Here is a 24,310-nt window from a genome sequence, read left to right on the forward strand (position 1 = left end):
TCAAAACAGTCGCCATGCGACCACTCAAAATTGAATAATCGGCACCGGTGTCCACTAATGCATTGACCGTAGTGCGACCGTCTAAAATAACCGGAATGTCCAGAGAAACGCTTTTTGCTTCCCTAGGTGACGGTACCAGCAGCTCGCGGTCGGATCGAAGCGGCGACGACGGGAGGTCTTCAACGCAGCGACTACCAGCGGCCTCGCCCCCGAAGGTCGCTGTTTTCAGTTTTCCCGACCAGGGCTAGACGAGCGGCCTTGGTCCTCTCGCGAGGAACCGTGAGTGAACGAGGAGGAGCGCCTTGGCGAAAGGGAGCGGGGCTGACACTGCGAACGAGATGAAGAACGCTGCTCCGCCAGGTACTCCTCAATAACTCGGGGTCGTTGACCAAACCGGGGAGGAGGTGAGTCGATGCGGAAGCCGTGGAGACCGAGGCGTCGATACGGACAATCCCGGTAGAGATGTCCTGGTTCACCGCAGTGGAAGCAAAGCGGACGGCGGTCAGGCGTGCGCCAAATGTCGGCTTTGCGTCGGGGCAGCGGACGATTGTCGAAGTTCTGCACTGGCTGCACCGAGGGCAGCGGAACTGTAGGTGACGCGAGAATGGGCGGTGGTGAAGGGGGAGCCTGACTCTGCAGAACTTCCGCATATATGGGACGATTGTCGGCCCCCGACAGCAATGGCGGGCTCGGAACTACAGGCGAAAGAGGGCTCTTGAGTGCCTGCCGCACCTCCTCCCGCACTATAGCAGAAACGGAAGATGGCGATTGCTGCAGAGGGCTCCAGAACTTGCTTAGTTCTTCGCGCACGACGCTGCGAATCAGTTCGGGCAATGCATCGGGATGCCGCTCTGAAGATGCAAATGATTCCGCGATTGTGCTTGTATGAAAAGGTCGGTCATAAGCCACGGCACGTTGGTGTAGCACCTTTTCCATTGTGGTGGCCTCCGCAAGGAATCCGTTTACAGTCGACGGTGGGTTTCGCACAAGGCCTGCGAACATCTGCTCTTTTAAACCCTGCATCAAGTGCCTGACCTTTTTGTCCTCGGACATGGCGGGATCGGCTCGCCTGAAGAGGCGCGTCATGTCCTCGACGTATGCTTGGACACTCTCATTCGGCCTTTGGATGCGAGAGTGAATGGCACGTTCTGCATGCTCGCGACGATCTGCGCTAGTGTAAGCCTCGAGCAGTTGACGACGGAATTCCCGCCACGAAGTTAATGCTTGCTCTCGGTTCTCGAACCAGATACGGGCGCCGTCCTCAAGGCTGAAGTAGACATTCCTTAGTTTGGCAGCATCGTCCCACTGGTTGAATGCAGCGACACGTTCAAACTGAAGGAACCAGTCCTCCACATCCTCAAAGAGGTCCCCATGGAAAGTCTTCGGTACCCGAGGGGCCTGCAAGGTGTAGTTACAGGCCGGTGCGACGCCCGTCACCTGCTGCGCAGGAGCACTAGATGTCATGGCGGCGGGTGATGGCTGAAACTCCGGAGACAGTCCCTGGAGCCGTCGACTGGAGTGATGCACGGGGGTGTCCAATGGTACAGGGCTGGCGCGACGTCTTGTAGATGGAGATTCTTGCATAGGCGATCGTTTTTCCCAGCAGCTCCACCAGAATGTCACGTACACGGTGACTAAGGATACCAATGATAGCAGGGGGTAGCCCAGACACAAGAACACAGCAGCACAGACGCAAACGTGCAAGCGACACTTTGTCGTCCTCTTCAACTTCGTCCTCCTTTCACACCTCAGTCATGCGCCACCTGGCAACGCTAGGTGGCAATGTATATTGGGGCAATGGCATAGTGTCTCACATAGAACAAACTGTTGTGGCCTCAACACTCGGTTAGAGAGAACGCGAAGCTGTCGGGCCCTCATAGCTGACAGAGCCGGCGGTGTTTGGCGCAGTTTCGCTCGACTGCGAACCCACGGCAGGCGAATTTCGCGCACTTTGTGTTCCCCTACACGACGCGAACACAGAGTGCACAAAGCGTCCCCCGGCGCTCCTTTGCGGGTAAACTAAAGTAAAGAAAGAAAAAGCGCGCGTTGAAAAATGAAAACAAAAAAGGGCGCGCACGCGATGACGAAAGAGAAAGTGGCGCCGCTTGCGTCGCTGTGATGCATACACGTGATCTGCGTCGGCCAATCCGGAAAGTCAGGCGCCTGCGCTACCGGCTCAAACCGGTTCTCCATTTGTTGCTCCGTTGCCACCCCGCGCTGAAGGCATTGCGCCGTCGATTCTTTCTGTGCGATGGCACTGCGTTGACAACGTTGCCGCATCCATACCTTTCCCAGATCGGGGAGTTGAAGGCTGCCTCAACGCGCGAGCCCAAGGGCTTGACTTGCGCCTGGTGTGATGGAGGACTGTATGCAGACCTCTTCAGGTGCTAAAAGGAAAGCTGTCAACATCGCAACGGAGATGGCCATTGTTAATGAACTTGCTCAAGGTGCAAAAACTGTGAACTGGTCAAGAAGTACGGACTGTCGAAATCGACCATTTCAATCACTGCTCAGGGCAAGGAAAAGATTCTTGGTGCTAGCATGAATGCCGACCCAACGACTAGATAGCGCCTTCGGAAGGCGACCTACGCGGACGTTGAGGACGCACTGCTGAAGTGGCTCGCTGACCCCCGGTCTCGCAACGTTCCGATCAGTGGACCGCTGATGCTCTCCAAGGCTACAGACTTCGTCTTCCTTTTGGACTTTCCCGATTTCAGCCCAGGGAATGGATGGCTCCACCGGTTTAAGGCTCGCCACGGAATTGTTTTCAAGGCGGTCGTCGGCGAAGCCGCGTCTGTGTACAACGAGGACGTCGATGCGTGGCTTTCCGAAAACCTCCCAACAATCACGAGCTATGCTCCACGGGACGTTTACAATGCCAACGAGACTGCGTTGTTTCATAAGATGTTGCCATCTAAAACGCATGCCTTGAAAGGCGACAAGTGCGCAGGAGGGAAGAACAGCAAGTTGCGCATAACCGTTCTTCTGTGTGTCAATTTGGACGGCAGTGACCAGCGGCTGCCTTTTGTCATTGGCAAGTCACGTAAGCCGCGATGCTTTGGAAGCTATGTGCCCATACGCTACAGGAACAATACAAAAGCCTGGATGAGTCGTGCCTTATTTGCCAAGTAGCTTGTCGAGTTCGCTCGCAACATGGCACGAAAAAACAGGAAGGTCCTGCTCATGCTGTATAACTGTGCGGCGCACTATGTGCAGCCTTCCTTGAGTGCAGTGACAGTGCTCTTTTTGCTTCCCAATGCAACCCGCAAAATTCAGCCACTGAATATGGGCATCATTCATGCGTTCAAGGTGTGCCATCGGCGGCGCGTCATCCAACGCTTGTTGATCGTGATTGATGCTGCCATGCCAGTTTGCATCAGCTTGCTTGCCGCCGTGGAGATGTTGAAAGCGGCGTGGATGGAACTCACCGCGGAGTGCATAGCAAATAGCTTCCGCAAGGCGGGTTTTATGGGCCCAGGCATCGAGAACGCCATAGATCACCCACCGAAAGGCCGGCCACACGAGGACTTGTGGCAACGCGTCGTTGACACGCAGCTGGCCGGACCTGACGTTGCCTGGGACGATTTCGTTTCTGCTGATGACGACGCCGACATTGCGGAGCCATGCACTGACGAAGCTATTGTGCGTGAAGTGCGACAATAATACAACATTTTGGGAGAGTTGGTTACATACATTCATTATAACAGCGCAAAGACGGCACAAAACAAGAGGAGGACACACAGCGCTGCTGTGTCCTCCTCTTGTTCTGTGCCGTCTTTGCGCTGTAATAATGAGTGAAGTGCGAACCCTTCCTAACTGCCCAGAGACCGACGAGGATGATGACAAGATGCTGCTCTACCGCCGGTTGCTACGAACGCTTCAACCGCGATCGGTTACATCGCGTCGCTTAAGCAACTCGTGTGCAGCAGAGGCCTTGGCGATGAACATGTTACCGCGCTGGAAAAATTAGAAATGGCAGTGATGCGATCAGCTTTGAAGAAGCAGACATGCATCATGGACTTTTTTCAAAAATAAAGTCAACTTTCATCTCGCTTGCTCTTTTTGCCCGTATTACAGGTGGTCCACTTAATACGAACTTTGGATACAATGAACAAATGCCGCGTGACAATCAAGTTCGTTATAAGTGGGCTGGACTGTAGTGAACACTGTCTAACTTCCGGTCCTATTGTTAGCGCATGCAAGAACGATGATATGAATAAGTGGAAGTGCGTTTTTCATATGACAACTATTTTGATGAGTAAGTTTTCTGCTGCTCCAAGCACTTCACTCTAAAGAACAATATTACTGGCAACCATACTGAACTAAAATCATTATTTTAGCTCAATGTACCAGCAACTTAAGTCATAAAATTTCACTGAATAAGAACTCATTCTTTTAGCTCTGTAATGTTCGCCTAGTTGGAGCGCTGCCAACTTGTACGTTCATCCTGCTCGATACAAAAATGGTCGACGTCTGTTTAATCGCACAGACGTAGTCAGGGTCATTCACATGCTAATATATACATGAAGGCTCGAAAGAATGCTGTTATTTCTTTTTTATTTTATTTTTTCTTGCTATGGAGCGCAAATGCAATGTTCTCCACGATGTCCACGATCACACTGCAGCGCAATTTGCGCGATCTGCTGAGCATTTTTTAATATATTGGGAAAATTTTTATTTAAATGCGAGTCATCTTAGACTGCTTATTTTTCAGCCCTCATAGCCAATTCCACTTTGGGACATTAAACTTAATGTACCGTATATACCACAATTAAATATCTCGCTCGATCAGAGCTGGTTGTACGTGGTTAATTTGTTCATTATGATCTCAATGACTTTCAAAAATAAAATATAATACTCTGAGAAATAGCGCTGCCTGACTTTGTCCGGATCCTAAAGATGTTCATTCGATCTCTAGTACAATTGTTGAAGAGTGCGTCACTCGTTGAAATTCGAGAAAGTGAGAACAGAGAAAAGCTACTTCACAAATCTTGGCCTGTTTCGGCAATATTGCGCTGGAGTGACTGCCCAAGGCGACTGCACTTACCTTCGCAGCAGCTTTAGCGTCTTTTTCTGTACGAAAATATGCATGGGTAGTACCACAGATAAATAGAACTCACAGCGCAGTTCCCTAGCTACGTTCGATTAAGATCATATGCGCACGAAATATCACGTCTAAACTTCTTATGGCCTGGTAGTACATACACCAAAACGTGAACAAGCTGCAGGCATTTGTTATTGCGTTATTCGTCGGGTGGCCAAAAAGCAATCATGACAATTAATAGTAGCAAACGAACTGATCAAGTTTCAGTGCAGTAGTGCAACGCACGATAGCTGCCAAGGCAATCCGTCGCCGAAGGGTCTACAATTGTCGCGCTCAACGCCTCTGCCACTCGCTCTAATCTTTATCCATTACATCCATTACGTTACATTTACCCATTACATTACAGGAATATCGGGAATTGTGCTCAAAAATGCAGCAAGCGCCGTACATCCAATGCAGACGGCCGATGCTTTTGCCTACACCACGAAAGTCACTGCTGTCGCCAGCGCCGCCGCATCTTCACTGACGTCACCGGGCTGACGCTTGTCTACAAGAATTTTATTACTTCCCTTATGCAGAACTATGGGTATTTTGCAGCCACTAGATATTTTCCAGACATTTACATAAGCCTCAATCACAAACTGGTTCTGAAATGTCTGCATGAATGCCAAAGTTTCTACTGAGTCAAATGCTTTCTCACAAGAATGCTAAATTGGGCGAGTTGGTACATCTGCATTATGGGAATGTAGCGCAAAGAAGACAAGGACAAAAACGAAGGAAAACACGCACGAACACTTAAGCTCATGTGGGTTTCCCTTCTTTAGTTGTTTTTGGCACATAAGCTACTAAGGCTATCATGCGCCAAGAGCAAGGCTATTTTTTGTGAGTGAAAAAAAGGGAAAAATGCATGTGTTCTAACTAGAGTTTGTTTAGAAAGTCTCCCTTTATGAAACGGGTTGTGTTGGATTTTATGCCGCATAAGCTGCTAATGCAATGATCTGGAAAGCTTGAGGTCTTAATTTGTTTACTGCCACACACTTAATTTCTTCTACAGTTTGTATAAGACATTTGCTTCTTTAAGAAAACTGAAAACACAAGACAAATCTACAAGTCCATCTTCGCCTAAAATCAGTTTTGGGTGAAAAGGAATGTGTTGTTTGTAAAATAGGGTAAAATATTTTTTCTTTAGTGTTTCGAGACCTGTGCATGATAGTAAGACTTGTGGTTAATAGTTAGTTGTTCTCCACATTTTTTGCATTGAGGTTTGTCTTTTTGTCAGCAGAAAATTGTGTCAGGTGTGTGTGTCCAATGCGGAGGCGGCATAGTATTACTTCTATGAAACGTTCCTGATGCTGGCACGACATCCATTCTCCCAAAATGCGCTTTACTAAGTGTAGTTTGTTATCCGCTTTACTATTCCAGGAAGACTGCCATTTTTCTTTTAGTTTGTGATTTACGAGTTTCATACAGTCTTTGTAGGGTATGTCTATACTCTTCATTGGCTTGTCACGGGCTTTAGCAGCACATGTGTCTGCTCTCTCGTTGCCTTTAATGCCCATGTGACTCGGGACCCAACAAACTTTTATGGTACATCCTTGAGCAATGGCTGTGTCCTTGTCTTCTTTGCACTATGTTCCATAATTCAAATGCTTCTCCCTACTCTACAACGGCTATATATAAGAGCTGGTTATACACTCTGTATTTATCAATCACCTAGTGGACAGTGGTGGGTATGATTTAGTGCAGGGTAGCCTTTACAAACACCTACCTGGTAACCAATTACCTCCAAGATTAATTATTACTTCACATTCCTTCCTTTGTGTCAGTTGCTGCTGGCTCCTTATGTATCTCATCACAAAGCCCCCAATTTCTTTGTTAAATATAGGAATGAAATTCTGCATCGTTATTAAACAATAATTTTCTGTGCAAAGGTTCAGAGTGTTCAAAAATACCCAATTCTTTTTTTTCCCAAATGTTGCATTGCCCTGGTTTCTTTTTTCAATTCCTAAATACGCTTGCAAGCTTTAAAAATGTGCAATTGACAGTGCTCCTACATTTCCAGAATGGGGAACTCTCTTTAGATGAAGAAACTTTCGTCTGTTATGATGCTGCGGCTGATGCACAGGCCTTTTTCTGCCCAACATGGCCGCATCTTTCACAGCAAAGCATTCTGTCAAGCATGCAAGGCTGCGATAAAAATCACATCCTTTGCCTAAGCGAGTCCATTTCAAATGGAAATACACTATGCTCTACTCAGCTTATGTGATGGATAACAAGCTAAAAAGCACCAACTGCAATAAAGCTCTTTTGAAAATGTGCAAAATGAGGTGCTTACGTTTCCTCTCCGGCTCACCGCATGATGAGCCACCCCCATTGCCAGTTGGCAACTGCCTTCGCCGAGCAGGCACCCCTGCCATGGAACAAGAGCCTGCAACAAAGGAAAGCACTTCGCTTACCTGGAAACCAATGGATAAGAGGATGAATGACAGTGGGAAGGGTAGAGAGACATACACACTAATAGAAAGCAGCATTTCGAACACAGGACCTGTTCGCTTGTGAAAGGGACTACAACATTCATAGGTTTGATCAGTGCAGGCAGTGTTTTTGATTGCCACATCAGATGAAATGGTTTTCTATAACATTCTCATGGATCTTCACTCGAATTCCTTTGCATAGCATTCACTTATAACAAAGATGCTCTGTTTGTGCTATCAGCCATTCAGCCTTCCTTCTGTGACATTTTGACTAACGCTGTCAAAATGGCCGTTCGTAGGTTCCTGAGCGCTCTTCTTTATCTTTCTGGCGACTTCAATTTTCCAGCCATTTTATGGAACTGGCCTCCTTTTGACAATTCCCCTGCTTCTTCCATATGTTCTATGTTCACTGACTTGTGTTCTATGTTCATGCTACTTCAGCTCATAACTCTCATGTTGCCCAGATGTCTGGCAACATATTCAATTTTGTGTTAACCAACTCTCCTGAAAAGATACTTTCTTCCAGGCTTATGTGACCACTGACCTTGCTATGCCCCACTCTCTCCTCACCATTTCAGATGATGCAAGTTGCTGAGAAACTATAACAAAGTGGATTTTCACACCATTAATGCAGAGCTTGAGTGCTTTATCCATTATCCTTCCCGAAATTCTTGAGTGTTCAGTTAATAAGAGCTAGCGGATGCTTACAGACTAAGTGAATGAACTCGCCAACAAATTGATTTCTATTTGTCGCATTTCCTATTACGAGCCCTGCTAGAGCGTATTGTAGAAGTATCTACTAAATATAAACAAATGCAGCTACAATAGGTGCCTCAAGCATGTCAACATTGCTCATAAATAGAACTATTATATGACTGTTGCGTCAGCATAAGCGTAGGTTCTGAAGCTTGCCAAAAATATTTTTCATCACAAAAACTTCCCAACTTAGATCCTTCCCTAGACAAGAACATAGAGGGGAAATTGAATGGTGGCATTTCGAACGCATTGTACAGCCATCCATAGGCACCACAATGAAACAGTGGTCTTGGACAGCCAAACAAAGCGGCCACATGTATACATAGCATTTGCACTTTTACTTTTATATAACTTTTCGCGAACTGCTGCTCGAAAATTTTCAGAACTGAATTTCAGCTTCATGGCAAGACTACTCCGATTCTAATGCATAATGCGTTCTTACCCAAACTCGCTCCCCCATCTTAAGACAACAAAATTGAAACAGCTATCCGCAAATGTTTACACATGAATCTAGGTGTCCCCAAATTGGATTGAATTGAGCACCTTCTTTGCATTCAAGTTAGCTGTCTATATTGCATTCAGTATGTGCGAGGTGACTTCACTCAATTTTTTTTTATTTATTTATTCATAGATATTACGATCTAGTACAGATCATAGCAGGATGGGAAGAAAGTGAAATACATGCATATAAGCACACTCAAATTCATAACATTCATAACATTTGTATGCATTTTTCAAACATTAGTACAGAATTCTGAGTAACAGTCTCGCTGGTAAGTTTGTTCTATTCTGTAACTGTCCTCGGAAAAAAAAGATTATTTAAAGCAGTTATGTCGCTAACTATTGCATAATGTTATAATCCTTTTCTGGTTATTTTTCATGCACACTCTAATAATTGTTAGTAGTTCAAGCTGCATATTGCTGCAAACAATTCAAATCACTTTGTTGTTTTTAACAGCCGCTGACATGTGGCTTTATCAGTGTGATTGTAGCACATGGATCAATTAAATACTCTGTTTGATCATGCTCGTTGTGCGAGATGCGGCTTTATTTTGTTGAAGAAGATGCTTCGAGATGTATCGCGAAATATTCCAGTTACGCGTGTGTAGCGAGAATGTTCCAGGGTATGCTAGTCACCGTTAGTGATTTTATCTCAATCTTTCTTTGCTGCCTTTAAAGGGCCACTATCCAGGGAAGGACCTTTTAGACGAAGGAGCCCAGTGTTTCGATCAGGTACTGGAGATAGCCTGTGCAAAATGCTACAGTCACACGCGCGCCGTGAAGCAACGAAAATACAAATCAAAGCTCTCTCATGCTCTCCTTCGGGAAGCCAGTTTCCCCGTTCCCTGCGCTGGCCCGTCGCGCTGCAGCAATGAAGTATTTCCTGAAAACGACGTCCATTGGTCGATCGCGCTGTCTGAGGGTGAAGGATGGGTGTCTACCGCTCGCTGCGCGGTTTTCCCTCGCCACGGCCCGATTGAATCCAGAGGTGCCCGTTCCCTCGCCCATTTTTTTTTTCTCGTGCAGGCGGAGTGCCACACCCCACCTCCTGCCAAACGCGGAGGAGAAAGGGGAATTTGTCTTAAGGAGTTACGACCGGGTAGGAGAGTCAAAAACCTTTGCGAGGGAACGGAAGAAACACGACAGAATCGGGTGATTGGGGTGGCTGTAACTGTGTTATTAGTTACTCTTTTCAAAAATATTTTGCGGCCTTGCGTTCTGGGGGCAAAGTCTCACAGTCACCGGGGAAGAAAATATTTTAGACCGGAGGGTGGACAGTGGGCCTTTAAATCGAGTGGTGACGAGTGAAACAGGCATACTTTGTTCGATGACCGATGAGCACATTTGCTGCTATCGCCGCTGCCGAGTTGCTCAGTTCTTTTGCGCGCACAAATCAGCCCAATAAAGTTGATTTCAGTGCTACAGTCGAACCAGGATACTATATCGAACTCAAAGGGGATCGCGAAATAGTTTTATATACAAAAATCGGCTTGAGACGCTGCTTGCGATCATGAGATATGATACCGTATTTGTTGCGTAATCAACCCACGCACATAATCAACCCACCGTCCACTTTTGCCACCAAGAATCCGGAAAAAAAAAAGTCAGTCGGTGGCACGTCCCTCCGTTTCGGCCATCACATCCACAGCTAATTTATTGGCAGCGTGCCAAGATGCTGTGCAGCGATAACGTCACGGCGTGTTTATCTTTTGACTTTACTTTTGATGGTAGCTCCTGCGGTGCCGGGGAACAAACTTGGCAGAGAGCCCGTGATAGCTTGATTGCACAAGCCAGGTTCGATTTGTCATGCCATGCTTGGGGAGGGTGGAGTCCACTACCACAAAATCATTAGAAAGCATGATAGCTGCAAATGCCATTTCAAACGAACATTGCTAAAGCCAGTGTCATGATCGCAGCTGACCCCGTGGTTTTATTGATTCCTAGATGCAAGGATAAACGCTTGCAAAAACAAAATATGCTGCTTCTTAAAGTTTGTAGCTGCCACAGCAGTCGCCGCATGTTCAGTACGACGACAAGGGTGCAGGCTCTCGTTAAAAAAAAAGCAAATTTGCCACTTTACGTCCGCAGCCATCACACCTTACGCTACTAGGCACGTTCAGCACTACAAGAATGGCAGATTCTCGAAAAGATATATAAATAAAAGTCTGCCACTTCTTAACCCCTTCACCGTTTTGTTATATCAACGTTTTTTAACAAAACTGCTTATTTTTTTTATTCCTGATTTCGGTTATTATTGCAATAAAAAGCATGCATTTGATCTTTAAAAAATTTTTCAAGCAAACACGAAGTCAAATTAGCGTATTGAACTTTATTATTTCTCACAATACGGAAGAACTGCTCAGCACAAAGTCATCACTGTCGTCCTCGCTCCCTGAAACAATGTACACTGTGTCTGAATCACCACCGTTCGAAGAAGATGACTAAGAAAAGCGTCGAGAAGATGGGCCAGCAATGCACGCGTCGCCTCCACCGGATGCTATTTTTAAAACCCATGTTGCCATACGAAAAAGACGTTTATGTGGTAGAAAAAAAAACAAATTATCAGGTCAGTGCTGCCATCTGTCGAGCAAAATGCCATCTAAGCCACAAACAAGCGCTGCTCGTCCGAAACGCTGAAGGGAAGAACCTATTCAGCGAGGGCGAGCTATAGTCGTCCAAAACGGTTTGGGGACGGCTTGGCAAGGACGAGCGCAGCTCATTCGAAGCGGTTAAGGGGTTAATGTTCGCAGCCACCATAGCTTACGCTACTCCGCACATCCAGTATGACCACAACAATGGACGACTCTCGGAAAAAAAATACAAAACTGCTGCTCCTTAATGTCCGCAGCCACCAGCTTACGCTGCGCCACACATTCAGCACGACACAAAACGCGCATCGCACATTACTTGCCGCGCACAGAGGGTTCACAACACACACTGGAGAAAGAGTCCGATGCACTATCTGCCAAGGGCTGAGCTGACTTGTCGGTGCATGCGTAGTGCGTGCTGCTGCAAATGAAGACCGGGAAAAAGAAGGGAAGAGATAAAGCTCGGCAGAAGAATAGGCACATGCCTGCGCTTCGCTCTATCGCGTTGTTTGCCCTCTCTCAAACACGATGGCCGCATTTTCACGCACATGGTTTGCAAGCGGCAAACGATCACCGCAGATATGCGCTTCTTTGGGGAAAGAGCGCGGCGCTGCTCTAGACAAGCTGTCGTTGAACTATTCTCATTCCTTCCGCGCATTGCTTGAACAGGTCATGCAGCAAACGGCCGAGGGTGATGCAATCGTCTTCAGGGAAGGCGTACCTTCCAGTGTGTGGTGTGGAGTTCGATATATTGAACACCCGGTGAAATTGGAGTTAGATGTACAGTGCAGCTTTCTTTCACTTCTACACGGCATTTTCAAGGGGATATTTCGCGAGTTCGATATAACCAAAATTCGAATTATCCAGGTTCAATTATTTGGGTTCGACTGTATTACCTTTATCTCCTCTTTTGTGCCTACAGCCTTGTCACAACTATGTGACATCTGGTGGAAGTGCTGGCCTTCGTGTTTTGGACTCAATGATCGAGTGTGTTGCGATAATCTGGGCCATTTTAAAGTTTTGCCCGTACCTATTTGGTCAACCATTCAAGGTGGAAAGAGATCATCAAGCACTCTACTGGCTGGCCAATTTGAAAAACACCTCTCGCCGTCTTGCTCGATGGAGCCTGCGTCTTAATGAGTTCGATGTCACTATGGTCTACAAGTGTGGCCACAAGCATTTCCCAGCCCCCACTGCCGTTCCCCCAAAGAAGACTACACTTATTGTGGGACCAGTAAGCTCCAGCAGCATCGCACAAAGGCAGCAATTACACCCTGAATTGAAAGACCCAGCCGAATACTTGGAAGGCAAGATCGCTTCCCCTCCTGCTGTGTTTAGGCATCAGTTGTCGTTCGCCTTAAGCAATGATGTCCTCGTGAAGAATTTCGCTCCAAAGACATCGTGCAGCTTCTTGTGCCTAAAAGCCTCAGGAAGGAAACCCTTCATGCATTGCACGATGAACCGACAGCAGGACATTTGGATTGCACGCATTTTGCAGTGAATTCAGAAATGTTACTAATGGCCGCGAGTATCTGCCGATGTCGCCCATTATGTGATGTGCTTTGAGTGTCAGCAACACAAGACACCGCTGATCAGAACACCTACTGAACACGATATAAGCCCATAACCATGTCCTTTAAACATATTGGGATGGATCTCCTCGAAACTTTTCCAACTTCATCTATGAGTAACAAGTCGACAATCGCGGCCACCAACTACATTACACAACGCGCCGAAGCAAAAGCGCCGCCCAATGCTACCATGGCAGAAGCCGCCAAGATTTTGTCGAACAATTTTTTTTGCAACACAGTGCTTCAGAAGTATTCATCATGGACAGGGGAACGACATTTATGGCAAAGTTGATGCAAGCTACCATAAAATATTGTCATACAAGCCATTGACGAAAAACCGCATACCCTCCGCAGGCAAATGGACTTAAGGAGCATTTCAACAAAACAATTGTGAACATGATTCCATGTCCGTCGACATCGAAAACAAGACATGGGACACCATTCTACCCTACGTCCTCTTCGCTTATAACAGTGCTGTCCAGGAGACAACCAGACCGATCCTGTTCAGCCTTGAGTATGGCAGGAGCCCACAACGATGCTTGATGCAATGCTGCCGCACAGAACTAGCGAGGACAACCTGGACATCTATGCCTACCTTCAGCGTGCAGAGGAAGCCTCAAGGCTCACCCGGCTGTGCATTAAAGAGCAGCAATGTACTAACGGCCGACGATAAAACTTGCATTGACATGACTCAGAGTACAGGCCAGGAGACCAAGTGTGGGTTTGGATGCCAACACGCCGCGGATTAAGTGAAAAGTTTTTGCGGTAGTACTTCGGCCCATACAGTCCTTCGAAGCATCGGACAGCTTGACTACGAGGTCATCCCTGAAGGCATGACCACATCATAGTGGCGCTGAGCGCGGCTAGAAATCATACAAGTATGTCTGAAGCCGTATTGCCTGCTTTAAATAATATGTAATGTTTAAACTTTGTAATGTTTATGTTCAGCTGGAGTGAAGATTGCTGGAAAACGTATCAACAACCTTAGATATGCGGATGATACCACTTTAATGGCAGAAAGTGAAGTGGAATTCAAGAGACTTCTGATGCGCGTACAAGAAGAGAGTGAGAAGTTTGGGCTTAAACTGAACATTAAAAAGACAAAGATCATGGCGTCTTGCCCTATGAAGTCCTGGAGCATCAATGGACAAGAAGTGGAAGCTGTAACAGATTTTCTCTTCTTGGGCTCCAAGATTACCTCGGAAGGAGACTGCAGCCATGAAATTAGGAGACGCCTGCTTCTGGGAAAAAAAGCAATGGTTAGCCTTGACCACCTAGTAAAGAGCAGAGACATTAGTCTGCCAACCAAGATCCGTATAACTCGTGCTATGGTCTTTCCAGTTGTGATGTATGGATGCGAGAGTTGGACTGTGAAAAAGGCTGACCGCCGAAGAATTGACGTATTTGAATTGTGGTGCTGGCAAAGACTCTTGAGAGTTCCTTGGACTGCCAGAAGATCAAATCAGTCGATATTGTCGACCATAAACCCTGACTGCTCATTGGAGGGTCAAATTCTAAAGTTAAAGCTCAGCTACTTTGGTCATCTGATGAGAAGAGAGGAGTCGCTGGAGAAAGATTTGATGTCGGGAAAGGTTGAGGGTCGCCGGAGAAGGGGTAGGCAGCGAACGCGATGGTTAGATGGTATCCTCGAGGCACTGCAGATGAAGTTATGTGATGTTAGGAAGATGGTGAGAGACCGGAAAGCGTGGCGTGACATGGTCCATAGGGTCACGAAGAGTCGGACACGACTGAACGACTGAACTGACTGACTGACTGAATGTTTATGTTTACCTTTCTTTGTTTATTTTGGAACATAGGTGAATATTGTGGGGTTGTAATAAGGGGGATAAATACGTTTTCCCTGCTTAGTCGCGGCTCGCAGTCCCAACCGCCGACCCCACCCAGTGATCGCATGTGCTACCGAGGGCATGCCGACCACTGCGGGCCGTGATCTTGGGAACAAAGGAACAACACGTGCTGACAACAAACAAGCATTTATTGCTGCAATAACAACAACGCCAGCTAGCAACAAAAAACGCTAATGAATACAGGTCGTCTGACTCACCAGCAAGGCTACAAGCGCGAATGTTCGCCTAAGCTAGGGCAGGGGATAAACTCCGAGGCCGGACAAGACGGGCAAGCGGGCTAAGTCCCGCGAGGCTTCACCTTGCCGGTGACCGCGGAGTGCAGCGAGGAGACGTCCGCTCGCGTCCTGTTCCCGATGCCGATGAGAGTTCGCTTTGTCCGCGTGCGCGGTGGCAAGATCAGGGGTGGCGCTTGTGCTGCCGTGACACTGGCGCCATCTCTCGATAGTTAATGTTAACTACCAATGTTGGCGCCATTCCGCGATAGCTAGAGTAACTACCGCGGAGGAAAGCAGACTTTAAAGGGGACGATAGGAGATCGTTAACCACATCCCCCAACTTCTTAAATTGACCCACGTGCCTGTAAGTACATGCTATGGAGATGTCTTCATGAACTGGCACTGCTTCCAACAGAGGTAGCACCGACGGCGTCCTCGCAGACTTCCGCGGTGCGCCGACGGTAGCGTGAAGGTCTCCGCAGGATGGCTGGCATGTCACGTAGGCTGGAGTGTCTGCAGTTCGGTATGCAGTGGGGCCCGGTCGAAAACTGCGGCCGGTAGTTCGTAGAGGTGGCACCGCTGTCTGGAATGCAGATGCAGACGACGCCAGAAAGGGTACCGAGCCAGGTGCTGGTAGGCGCAACACCAGGGATCGTGGGGAGTGGACCACATGTCCACAGAGCCCGCAAGTCCGGCTGAAAGCTGCAGGCCAGGATAGCCACAACCAGATGTGACTGCTGACTAGTCTTGCCACCAGTCTTGCCACAGAATACAGGCAGCTCCATCTCAGCAGGCGGCAGCGAGACGATGTGCAGAGGCCAGTAAGCCTGGGTGGCTCCGGTGAACTTGCATAACTTCCAGAATGTTCTCCACATGCCTTTGAAGAAAATCATGGGAGGGAGCACCAGCGTCTGCACAGGCCTCGCAGCTCCATACAAAACTCGTTAGCAAAACGTGTCATGCAGCTGTAAAATGAAAAGTTCAAGTGAACAAAGCCCTTCCTTGAGTTGAACGAGACTGCTCAGTTCGTGCGAGGATACAAAGAAAACAAGTGGGCAGCAATGTACTCCCGCTTTACAACCCCATGGTCCTGGCTGTCGTTTCTTCTGGCGTGGTGCAGGCAGCTACGAAAGCCTTAGGCCTAACGACCACTATGACAAAAACCACCTTCAAAAAAAAAAGAAGAAAACAACCCGGAAAAGGGTTACGCGCACACAGCCACGAGGAGACATCAGCACAATGGGTTGGTCCTAGTTCGCTCACCGCACGAAGCGGATTTGCGATCGGCACCCACCGTCGCGGATGGTGTCGGAACGCCCGGTGCCGAGCTGCAATACCAGCAAGCTCATCATGGCACCCGTGGCCCCAGGCCACTCGGCTCCCAGAGCCTGCGACTACCAGAGTCGCAAAAGAGACAGATGAGAAAATATGTGCAGAAAACTCTGACCACCCACGCGGAATCCGTACTCACTAACTACAGGCTTAGCGACTATGCGGGCACTAGGCCTCGTGCTCCCTCGGTGTGGAACATGTGGTTTTCAAACTGAAGAAACTTCTCCAAAGGGGTACCAAAAAATGCGCTGAGCTTGTCGGACAGTTCAAATATGCTGCAGCAAAATTCACCTTGTACTCAAGAAAGCATGCCGCAGGGCCTAGCAATCAAAATTCACTCTAGGCCTAGCACTTGTGTCCGGACAAAGAACGTCCCTTGCCACGAACAGTCGTCCAGTGTTCCAAGAGCGGCCCCAAGTTGGGCGCCAGATGTGGGGTTGTAATAGGGGGATAAATACGTTTTCCCTGCTTAGTCGCGGCTGATAGTCCAAACCGCCGACCCCAACCAGTGATCGTGTGCGCTACCGAGTGCACGCCGACCATTGCGGGCCATGCTCTTGGGAACAAAGGAACAACACGTGCTGACAACAAACAGGCATCTATTGCTGCAATAACAACAACGCCAGCTAGCAATAAAACACGCTAATGAATACAGGTCGTTTGACTCACCAGCAAGGCTATAGGCGCGAATGTTTGCCTACGATAGGGCAGGGGATAAACTGCGAGGGCGGACAAGACGGGCAAGCGGGATAAGTCCTCGCGCCGGTGACCGCAGAGTGCAGCGAGGAGACGTCCGCTCGCGTCCTCTGATACCGAAGAGAGTTCGCTTTGTCCGCGTGCGCGGTGGCAAGATCAGGGGTGGCGCTTGTGCTGCTGCGACGCTGGCGCCATCTCTCGGTGGTTAATCTTAACCACCAATGTTGGCGCCATTCTGCGACAGCTCGAGTAACTACTGCGGGGGAAAGCAGACTTTAAAGGGGACGATGGGAGATCGTTCCCCACAATATAGGTAAGATGCAACTGCTATATGCTTTTCTCTTGAGCGATATTGGCCAGCTGCTAGTGATAATATGCGTGTACATGCCAAATGCGCTCAATCCCAATCTTATTCCAATCGGTATTTCCCTTTCATGATCTGAATCAGTGGTTACTACCAGCCTTAAGTAGACAAATTCACCTACCACTTCTAGTGCTTTGCTGCCTGTAGTAAACTACTATTGCTTCCTGAGCCCATTGTGCTTTTGGTGGTGCAGGCTGAGCAACATTATTTTAATTTATTTTTAATCATCCCTGATAATTTCTGTGGACAGCCGTCACATTACTCTCTGCAGCTGCCGGTCGCCAAAGAAGCGGCTACAGCACACAAGGGACTAACACGGAATAGACTGTAGAACGGCAGATTGGGACAGTTGGCGGTGATTCATAAAATTAATTACTTCAGTCAGTGCAGACAACAGGAAAAAAAAACAAAAGATGAGCTCAACGCTGAACACTGGCTATCAGCCCAGTCCGTGTTCATCTCTTCTGTCCTTGTCCTTTCGTCTGCGCTATTCTGAGTACTTCACGTTGTGGACTAACACGGACATCCACAAAAACGAAAAGGTGTAAAAAGAAAAGTGCAGAGGGCAGCTATAAGCATCATGCCCTGAAATTTTGAGTAGCAGCTGGAAAAACAGAGCTCAATTACTGCAGGTGAAACATTAAAAGGGTCATGACAGCTAATATTTGAGCATAAACTGATTATTGTGTTTCACTCCACACACGTTAAAATTATAAATCCTTGAAATTTGAACTCATTCATTTCAGTAAAAGCTTTAAAATGAATTTTTATTAATACTATCGACAGCAGCTTTCTGGTCTGGCAACCATTAGCCGCTGACGTCACAAGGAGATCTTGTTGCCATGTCATCTGCTATTCGCAGTGTCGGCTGTGCTCTTGCAAACATGCTGTGGATGGTGGTCACCGAGAGCTTGTTTTTTCTTCAGCAAAAATAATTTATTCACATATTTTTTTTTCTTTGCCAAGAATTCACTATAATATTCTACCTTAATGATCCTTGGACTTGTTTTGGGCTTCATATAGAGATTGTTGAGGAGGCCGAAATCAATGACCTTATGCTGTTTATTTAAGCACACAATCAAAACCATATGAGAGCTTGTTAACAAAACGCTCCCACATATAAAAAGATGCATGTCCGTTTCCTTCTGCCGTGTGCACAGCGAAAGGGGGGAGGGGTTAGCGTTGTGTTGCCGACTGCTGAGCTATTGCCCGTCGCTCTTTCGGTCCAAAACTAGGAGGAAATCCCGAACAAGCATACGTTCACGCGAGAGCATACCTTGCGACATTAGAAAAGCAGACAAAACTTTTAAATGAAGCGGTACTACTTGACTTGCTGTTACATGCGCGTGTTAGTCAAACTTACTTATTTGCGGCTGGTAAAGTGTTCTTTTTTTTTTTGCAAAACTATGTTCAGTTTCGCCACGGCCAGTGCACGAAGGCATGCACCACTACTACTGCTTCAGTCCCGCCGTGGCAAAATCCATCGCAATACAAATGTGCTTCACTGCCGACACCGAACAAAATCCTCCCATCTGCCACCGTCTCCGCGTCTCGCCTTCTGCGCAGCCGCGCACGTGACTGACTCAAGAGCCAAATGACTCCTCGTGAGTGCTTCAACGTAAACCCACTAAACATACACCATTTACTATTTAGTGTGCGAGTCCTAAACTCCCACAGGAATGCACCAATTCGCGGATTACGACTGCGCCCAGCGTGTTTGTTTAGCACAAGTGGCACCGACAGCTGCCTGCTATGCTCGCTAGACAGGGTCACATCAATGCTTCCCGCTAAATGCGCACGTACTTTGTGATGTAAGCAATCGTCGATTTGGGGTCACTACTGCCAGGACTACACTCAACTGCCTCATTCTACCGCTAAAATTTGTGAATGCGCACTCCGTAATCGCCGGAACTCTAGATCCAAACCCTGCATACTCGCGCTAGGCCTACTCGCTGCGGAACGGGCTGGTAGTTCAGAGCCGACTAACATCTCTGGCCAAGGGCATTGCTGGTGAGAAGGGGGACATATAAAGTGAAGCCGCTTATTTTCCTTTTTATAACACAGTTAAGCTACTGGTGAGCGTAGCTGTTCAAGCCGTTCACTCATCGGGTGTCAGGTTGCTCCGCCTCGGAGCGCGATCCGACCACAGCAAATCGAGCGACCATCCGCTGATCAGTTCCATCGGCGTCGCGGGGCCGAAAACTCCACACTACGGTGATAAGCGACCGTTGGTCATGCTTTCGTCATTGCCGGTGTAATGCGACAGATCAGTGCGTCGATAAGTAGCTAAGCAACCTAAGCGCGTGCAGCTCACTGACTGTCATCACAAGGCCACCGAAGCGGTGGCCTTGTGGTAGAGCATCTGCCTCGCATTCGGGAGGTACCAGGTTCGATCCCTGGTGCTGCCGGTTGTTACACATCGGTTTTCAATGGGTACAAGCTTTGCCCCGGCCTGGTGCTCGGCTCCTCAGGGTGAAATGCTTGGGAAAGGGGTCTTAGGTTTCAAATAGTTGCTCCAATGTGGCAGTGATCAGTTCCGCCATCGGACAACAATAAGTCCGCCTTGTGCGGCAAAAGCCCATTATGTCAAAAGCCCGACGCACACCCCTAAAAGAGCCAGGTGCCGGGCCGGGGGACGCTTGTACCCAATTTTACCTGTGGGTGTCCGGCGGCGGGTTTCGAACTGACCACCTCCCGCAGCCGAGACAGGAATCCCTCACACGTTAGGATTCAGCTCAAAAAACAATTCAGTGCACCATATGGTGCCGATTCGTTTGACACCACCCAGAACCCTGTAACTTAAACGGGTGGACCATAATCTCGACACCAATAGTAATTGTAAGTGGCAACACACACACACCCATTCTCAGGTGGAGTATATGGCCGATAGTATAGTAGGTAATGCAGCGGTGATGAGAGGGCCTCAGTAACGTGACTGGGGGGCATAAAATCACAGATGATGGACTTCATAGTATGGGGTTGTCACGTGGTAGCTCAGAAATTATTTGCAATGCTGTAGCTATTATCATGTGACTTGGCCGCCATATTGAAACTGCAAGTGATGTAGAAATGGTCAAGAAGCCAGCAAACGTAATACCCTACCATACGAGAATTTTAATGTCATTCCCATCAAATGACATTTCTTCAATTTAATGTCATTTTTTTGACATGCTACCGCACGACCAAAACTAATATCATTTACATATGATGGCGATTGCGACGGATACACAAATATTACTTCAATGTGTTGCGAAAACAACTACGCTGTGAATGAAAGCAGCCTTTAAATTCATATTCATGTCTTGCATACCTCGTAATCAACCTGCTGATTATGACTATCCATTACAAAGTTAGCGGCTGTGTCGGTGGTAATTGTTTATCAAAAGGGTAGGAAGGTGCACGCATCAGCGGCCGGGTGTGGAAAGCGCATGTGCATACACTTTGCACACCAATCCAAGTGCCCAGAGCAACAAGTAAAATAGGCAGTGTCTAGCATATTGATCGACAGCCAAGCGTAAAGCAACCTCGTCGAATCCCGCCTTCGCAAGATTATTTGCACGGCGTAAATGCCCGTCGAAAAATGCCGGACCCTAGCCTCATTAAAAAATTAGACGACAAAATCACAACACTTGTCACACCGGATGCCACAAGCTTACCGCAACGATGCTGCCCACGGGAGTGACGGATGATGGCGCACTGGCAAGTACTACGCCCTAGTCGTCGCTAAGCCTAAACGGTTTTGCATCAAAATTGCAGCGAACTATGCTTTGGAAATAGTCAACTGCCTATTCGTAAAACTGCCTTACTATAATTTCAATTGTGTCAAATTTTCTCACATAAACGGATGGTTAATTTCGCCTGGCGGCCGAGGCTGAAGACCTCTTCTCCTAGACGAGGCCGGGTGTCCTCTGGCCGCGGTGTGACAGACTGCCTTCCCGGACGCCTGCGTGCGGACTCGTAGGTGGCTGCTGCACCATATTCGGCGGAAATAAATGTTCTTCCTCCTCCTCCTCGGCAATGCCTTAGCAGCAGAGCAACAGAACAAGATTGGATCTAGCTGCACAACATCGGTGCAGCGGCTGTTACGGGGCTGTGAGAAGAAAATCGCTCTGGTTACATTTCAATAATCCACAGTAAATTTTTTTTTATTCCTTTATCCAAGCGTGTAATATTTAAGATCTACAGATCTTAACATGTTCTTTTCCCAGTGGCAAAAGGGATCCGCCACGTCTGCGCCAATGGACTGCGACAGGCTTGGCATGTGTGGCTGCTTGCCCCGAATACGGTGGCTGGTTGGCTGGTAGCGGGGATTGCAGTTTTTTGCAATGTTATTTGACATGTTTCACATAATTTAATGACCAGCTACAAAATTAAATGCCTGTGGCACTTTTGCAGTTTATTTTGGGTGTATATTCTAACAGTCTCTGGTGTCGAGATAACACATGCCCTCGATCGCATTCGAATGAGTTCCTCAAACTCAAACAACACACTGTTGCAAAATAGTGAGGCATTTACTGACCTTCAAAAGACTTTAGTCTCCAGAGATTTCCTTTTTTACACTCATGTCCAGCATTCAAGGCGCCAATCAAACTTTAACAGTGATGAGGTCAGAGGAAACCTTGCAAAACTAGGTTTCAAGAGGCTATCATCTTGACCGAATAAATTAACTTCAAATACGAAAATATTGGAGCCTTGAAAATATTATCATGATAGGAGGAAGCATGCATTCTGCCAATGTCTCTCAGCAAGTAGGAGATTCAGGACAGTAAGAGTAAAAGATAGGTTTTATTGCTCGGCATCGCACTTGTTGGCAACATAATACCACTGTCACACGGGCAATACCACTGTCACACGCGAAGTCCTTCGAACGCTGCCACATGGGCGCTTTTAATGGCCATTGAGCCGATAGTCTATCGAGCCAACGGAACGGCTCAGAACCCTATCAAGATCTCGAAGGCCTTCGAGCGTCGCACAAGGTTGCTAGCTTTGACCTGAGGAGCGCCACGTACACCCTCATGCACAGCGCGTTTAAGACCCAAAAACATGAACAAGCATTATTTTATATCTTTAATTTACGCGGTAAAATATTAGTGTGTAGTAATTTAAAATAGCATCACTCTTTTTTAAGGTGCATTATTAACGCGGTAGCGTTAAGGAGCTCGTGTCGCAGAAAAGCCGGTGTCGGCGGCGGTGTTGGCCGTGAGCAATAAATCCCGGCATGCACTTCATAAATAAAAAGCAACTTCCAAGATGGGCTGGGTAGGAATCGAACCAGGGTCTCCGGAGTGTGAGACGGAGACGCTACCACTCAGCCACGAGTTCGATGCTTGAAAGCGGTACAAAAGCGCTTCTAGTGAATGCGGTGTTTCCTTAGAAACGTGCCGTAGAACGTTATACTGCGGTGTATATCAGTAATTATGAGCATGTTACTTACAGAAGTCGCAGTTACACGAGTAGCGAAGTACGTTTCCGCTACATTTCTTCTGCGCTCTGCGCACATGCAGAGCCATCTTGTGGCAAACACAGAAGAACCCCTCCTCGCAATGTGCGGCGTTGCCCCGACACGTGGCGCGCCACTCGCCCCTGACGTTTCGCCGTGCACCCTCACGGGTTGTAGAATCAAGCATCTTTCCTTTCTTTAGATCACTATCTTCGCTCACCCGCCTCTCCCCTTCGGGCCGCGCGGGTACCGGTGCGAGGATGCCCCAATACCCCTGCGTTTAATAAGTTTTCTCGCTCTCTCCCCTTCCAACATCCAGCGTGCGTCACTCGAACAGTGGTGTTTAGGCGACGCGGCTCCTCTTTCCGCTCACAGCGCGATTGCTAGGTGCAGCGTCTGATGCCGGACGCCTCTGACGTGATAATTAGAAAAAAGTTGTACAGTGCACTTAGAAGTGTTGAGCATGAATAAAACTATCGCGTTCCACTCTTGAAGGCAAAGCTTAAGCATCCTCCAAATTTTTTCTACTTTCTACCCCTGTAACCTGTGCTGCCGAAAAACGCAAACACAATGAAAAGTACAGCAGTATGAAGCAGAGTATCAAAAAAAAAAAAAAAGTTTTCCTTTAATAACAACTAAAAACCTGCAGTTACTAAATAAAGGTAAAAGTTATCTATTTTCTGCATTTACAGAAAGATTTTAGTTCTTTAAACGAATCCGAAAGCAGAAGTGGTCCCACAAAAGTTTGCTGCCAAGCACCAGGGCCTGAATTACGGTTCTCGCTGAAGTTATAGAGCATGACGTCTCGGCGAGACGTCAACGCGTGACGAAAATCGGAATCAACCAATGATCGCCAGGGTGCCGCCCCGGGCCGCTTATTTTCACGGCAACAGGTTTATTCGCACGTCAAGGAGCCGTTTGCTAACTTTTTTATAGATATAGCGTGTGAATAAATTAACTAAAGATTAATATTTTCAAGAAGCCGCATTTGAAGTTCAACGTCATCAAAAAAATCAAGAAGCAGCTACAGTTTTGCAATTAAACGCTCTCGTGGGTAGCTTCTTTTGCCGCGAGGGCGCGCTGGCAGAGGTAAACAAACCGTAAAAATGGCGATTTTCAGTAAAACAGCCGATTCCACGGCTAGTGCCGGCTTTTGTGCATCGTCTGATGTCAAGGTACTGTGTGATGGTCCTAAATGCGCGGAGAAATCATATCGAAAGCAGTGTAATCGGGGCTTTGTTTATTTTTCTTTAGGAAACAGAAACAAAAGAAAGATCGATAGCGGAGCACAGGCAAAATAAACTTTTATGTCCATACGAACGTCTCACACACAAACGCTTCAGTTAGAATGAGCACGGGGAAAAGCAACGCGGTTGAGCGTACACTACCAACCTCGCTCGTTTTCATTCGTTTTGCACCGTATGTCGCCTTCGCCTTTTGCTTTGGGCGCACTGCAGAGCC

General features: G+C 47.6%; 1 protein-coding gene across 1 annotated transcript in view; it reads right to left on the bottom strand.

The window, feature by feature from the left end:
- The window catches only part of LOC146188252 (uncharacterized), a 228,692-nt gene that overhangs the window by 202,290 nt on the left and 2,092 nt on the right, over positions 1-24,310 (bottom strand). Inside the window, exon 2 of the mRNA XM_084603705.1 lies at positions 7,380-7,472. Within this exon, the coding sequence (XP_084459831.1) occupies positions 7,380-7,461 (82 nt within the window). The 5' untranslated portion in view covers positions 7,462-7,472. The remainder of the gene's footprint in view (positions 1-7,379; positions 7,473-24,310) is intronic.

Source organism: Amblyomma maculatum, chromosome 5, assembly GCF_055883805.1.
Source record: "Amblyomma maculatum isolate TAMU_Amacu chromosome 5, ASM5588380v1, whole genome shotgun sequence".
Classification (NCBI taxonomy): Eukaryota; Metazoa; Arthropoda; class Arachnida; order Ixodida; family Ixodidae; genus Amblyomma; species Amblyomma maculatum.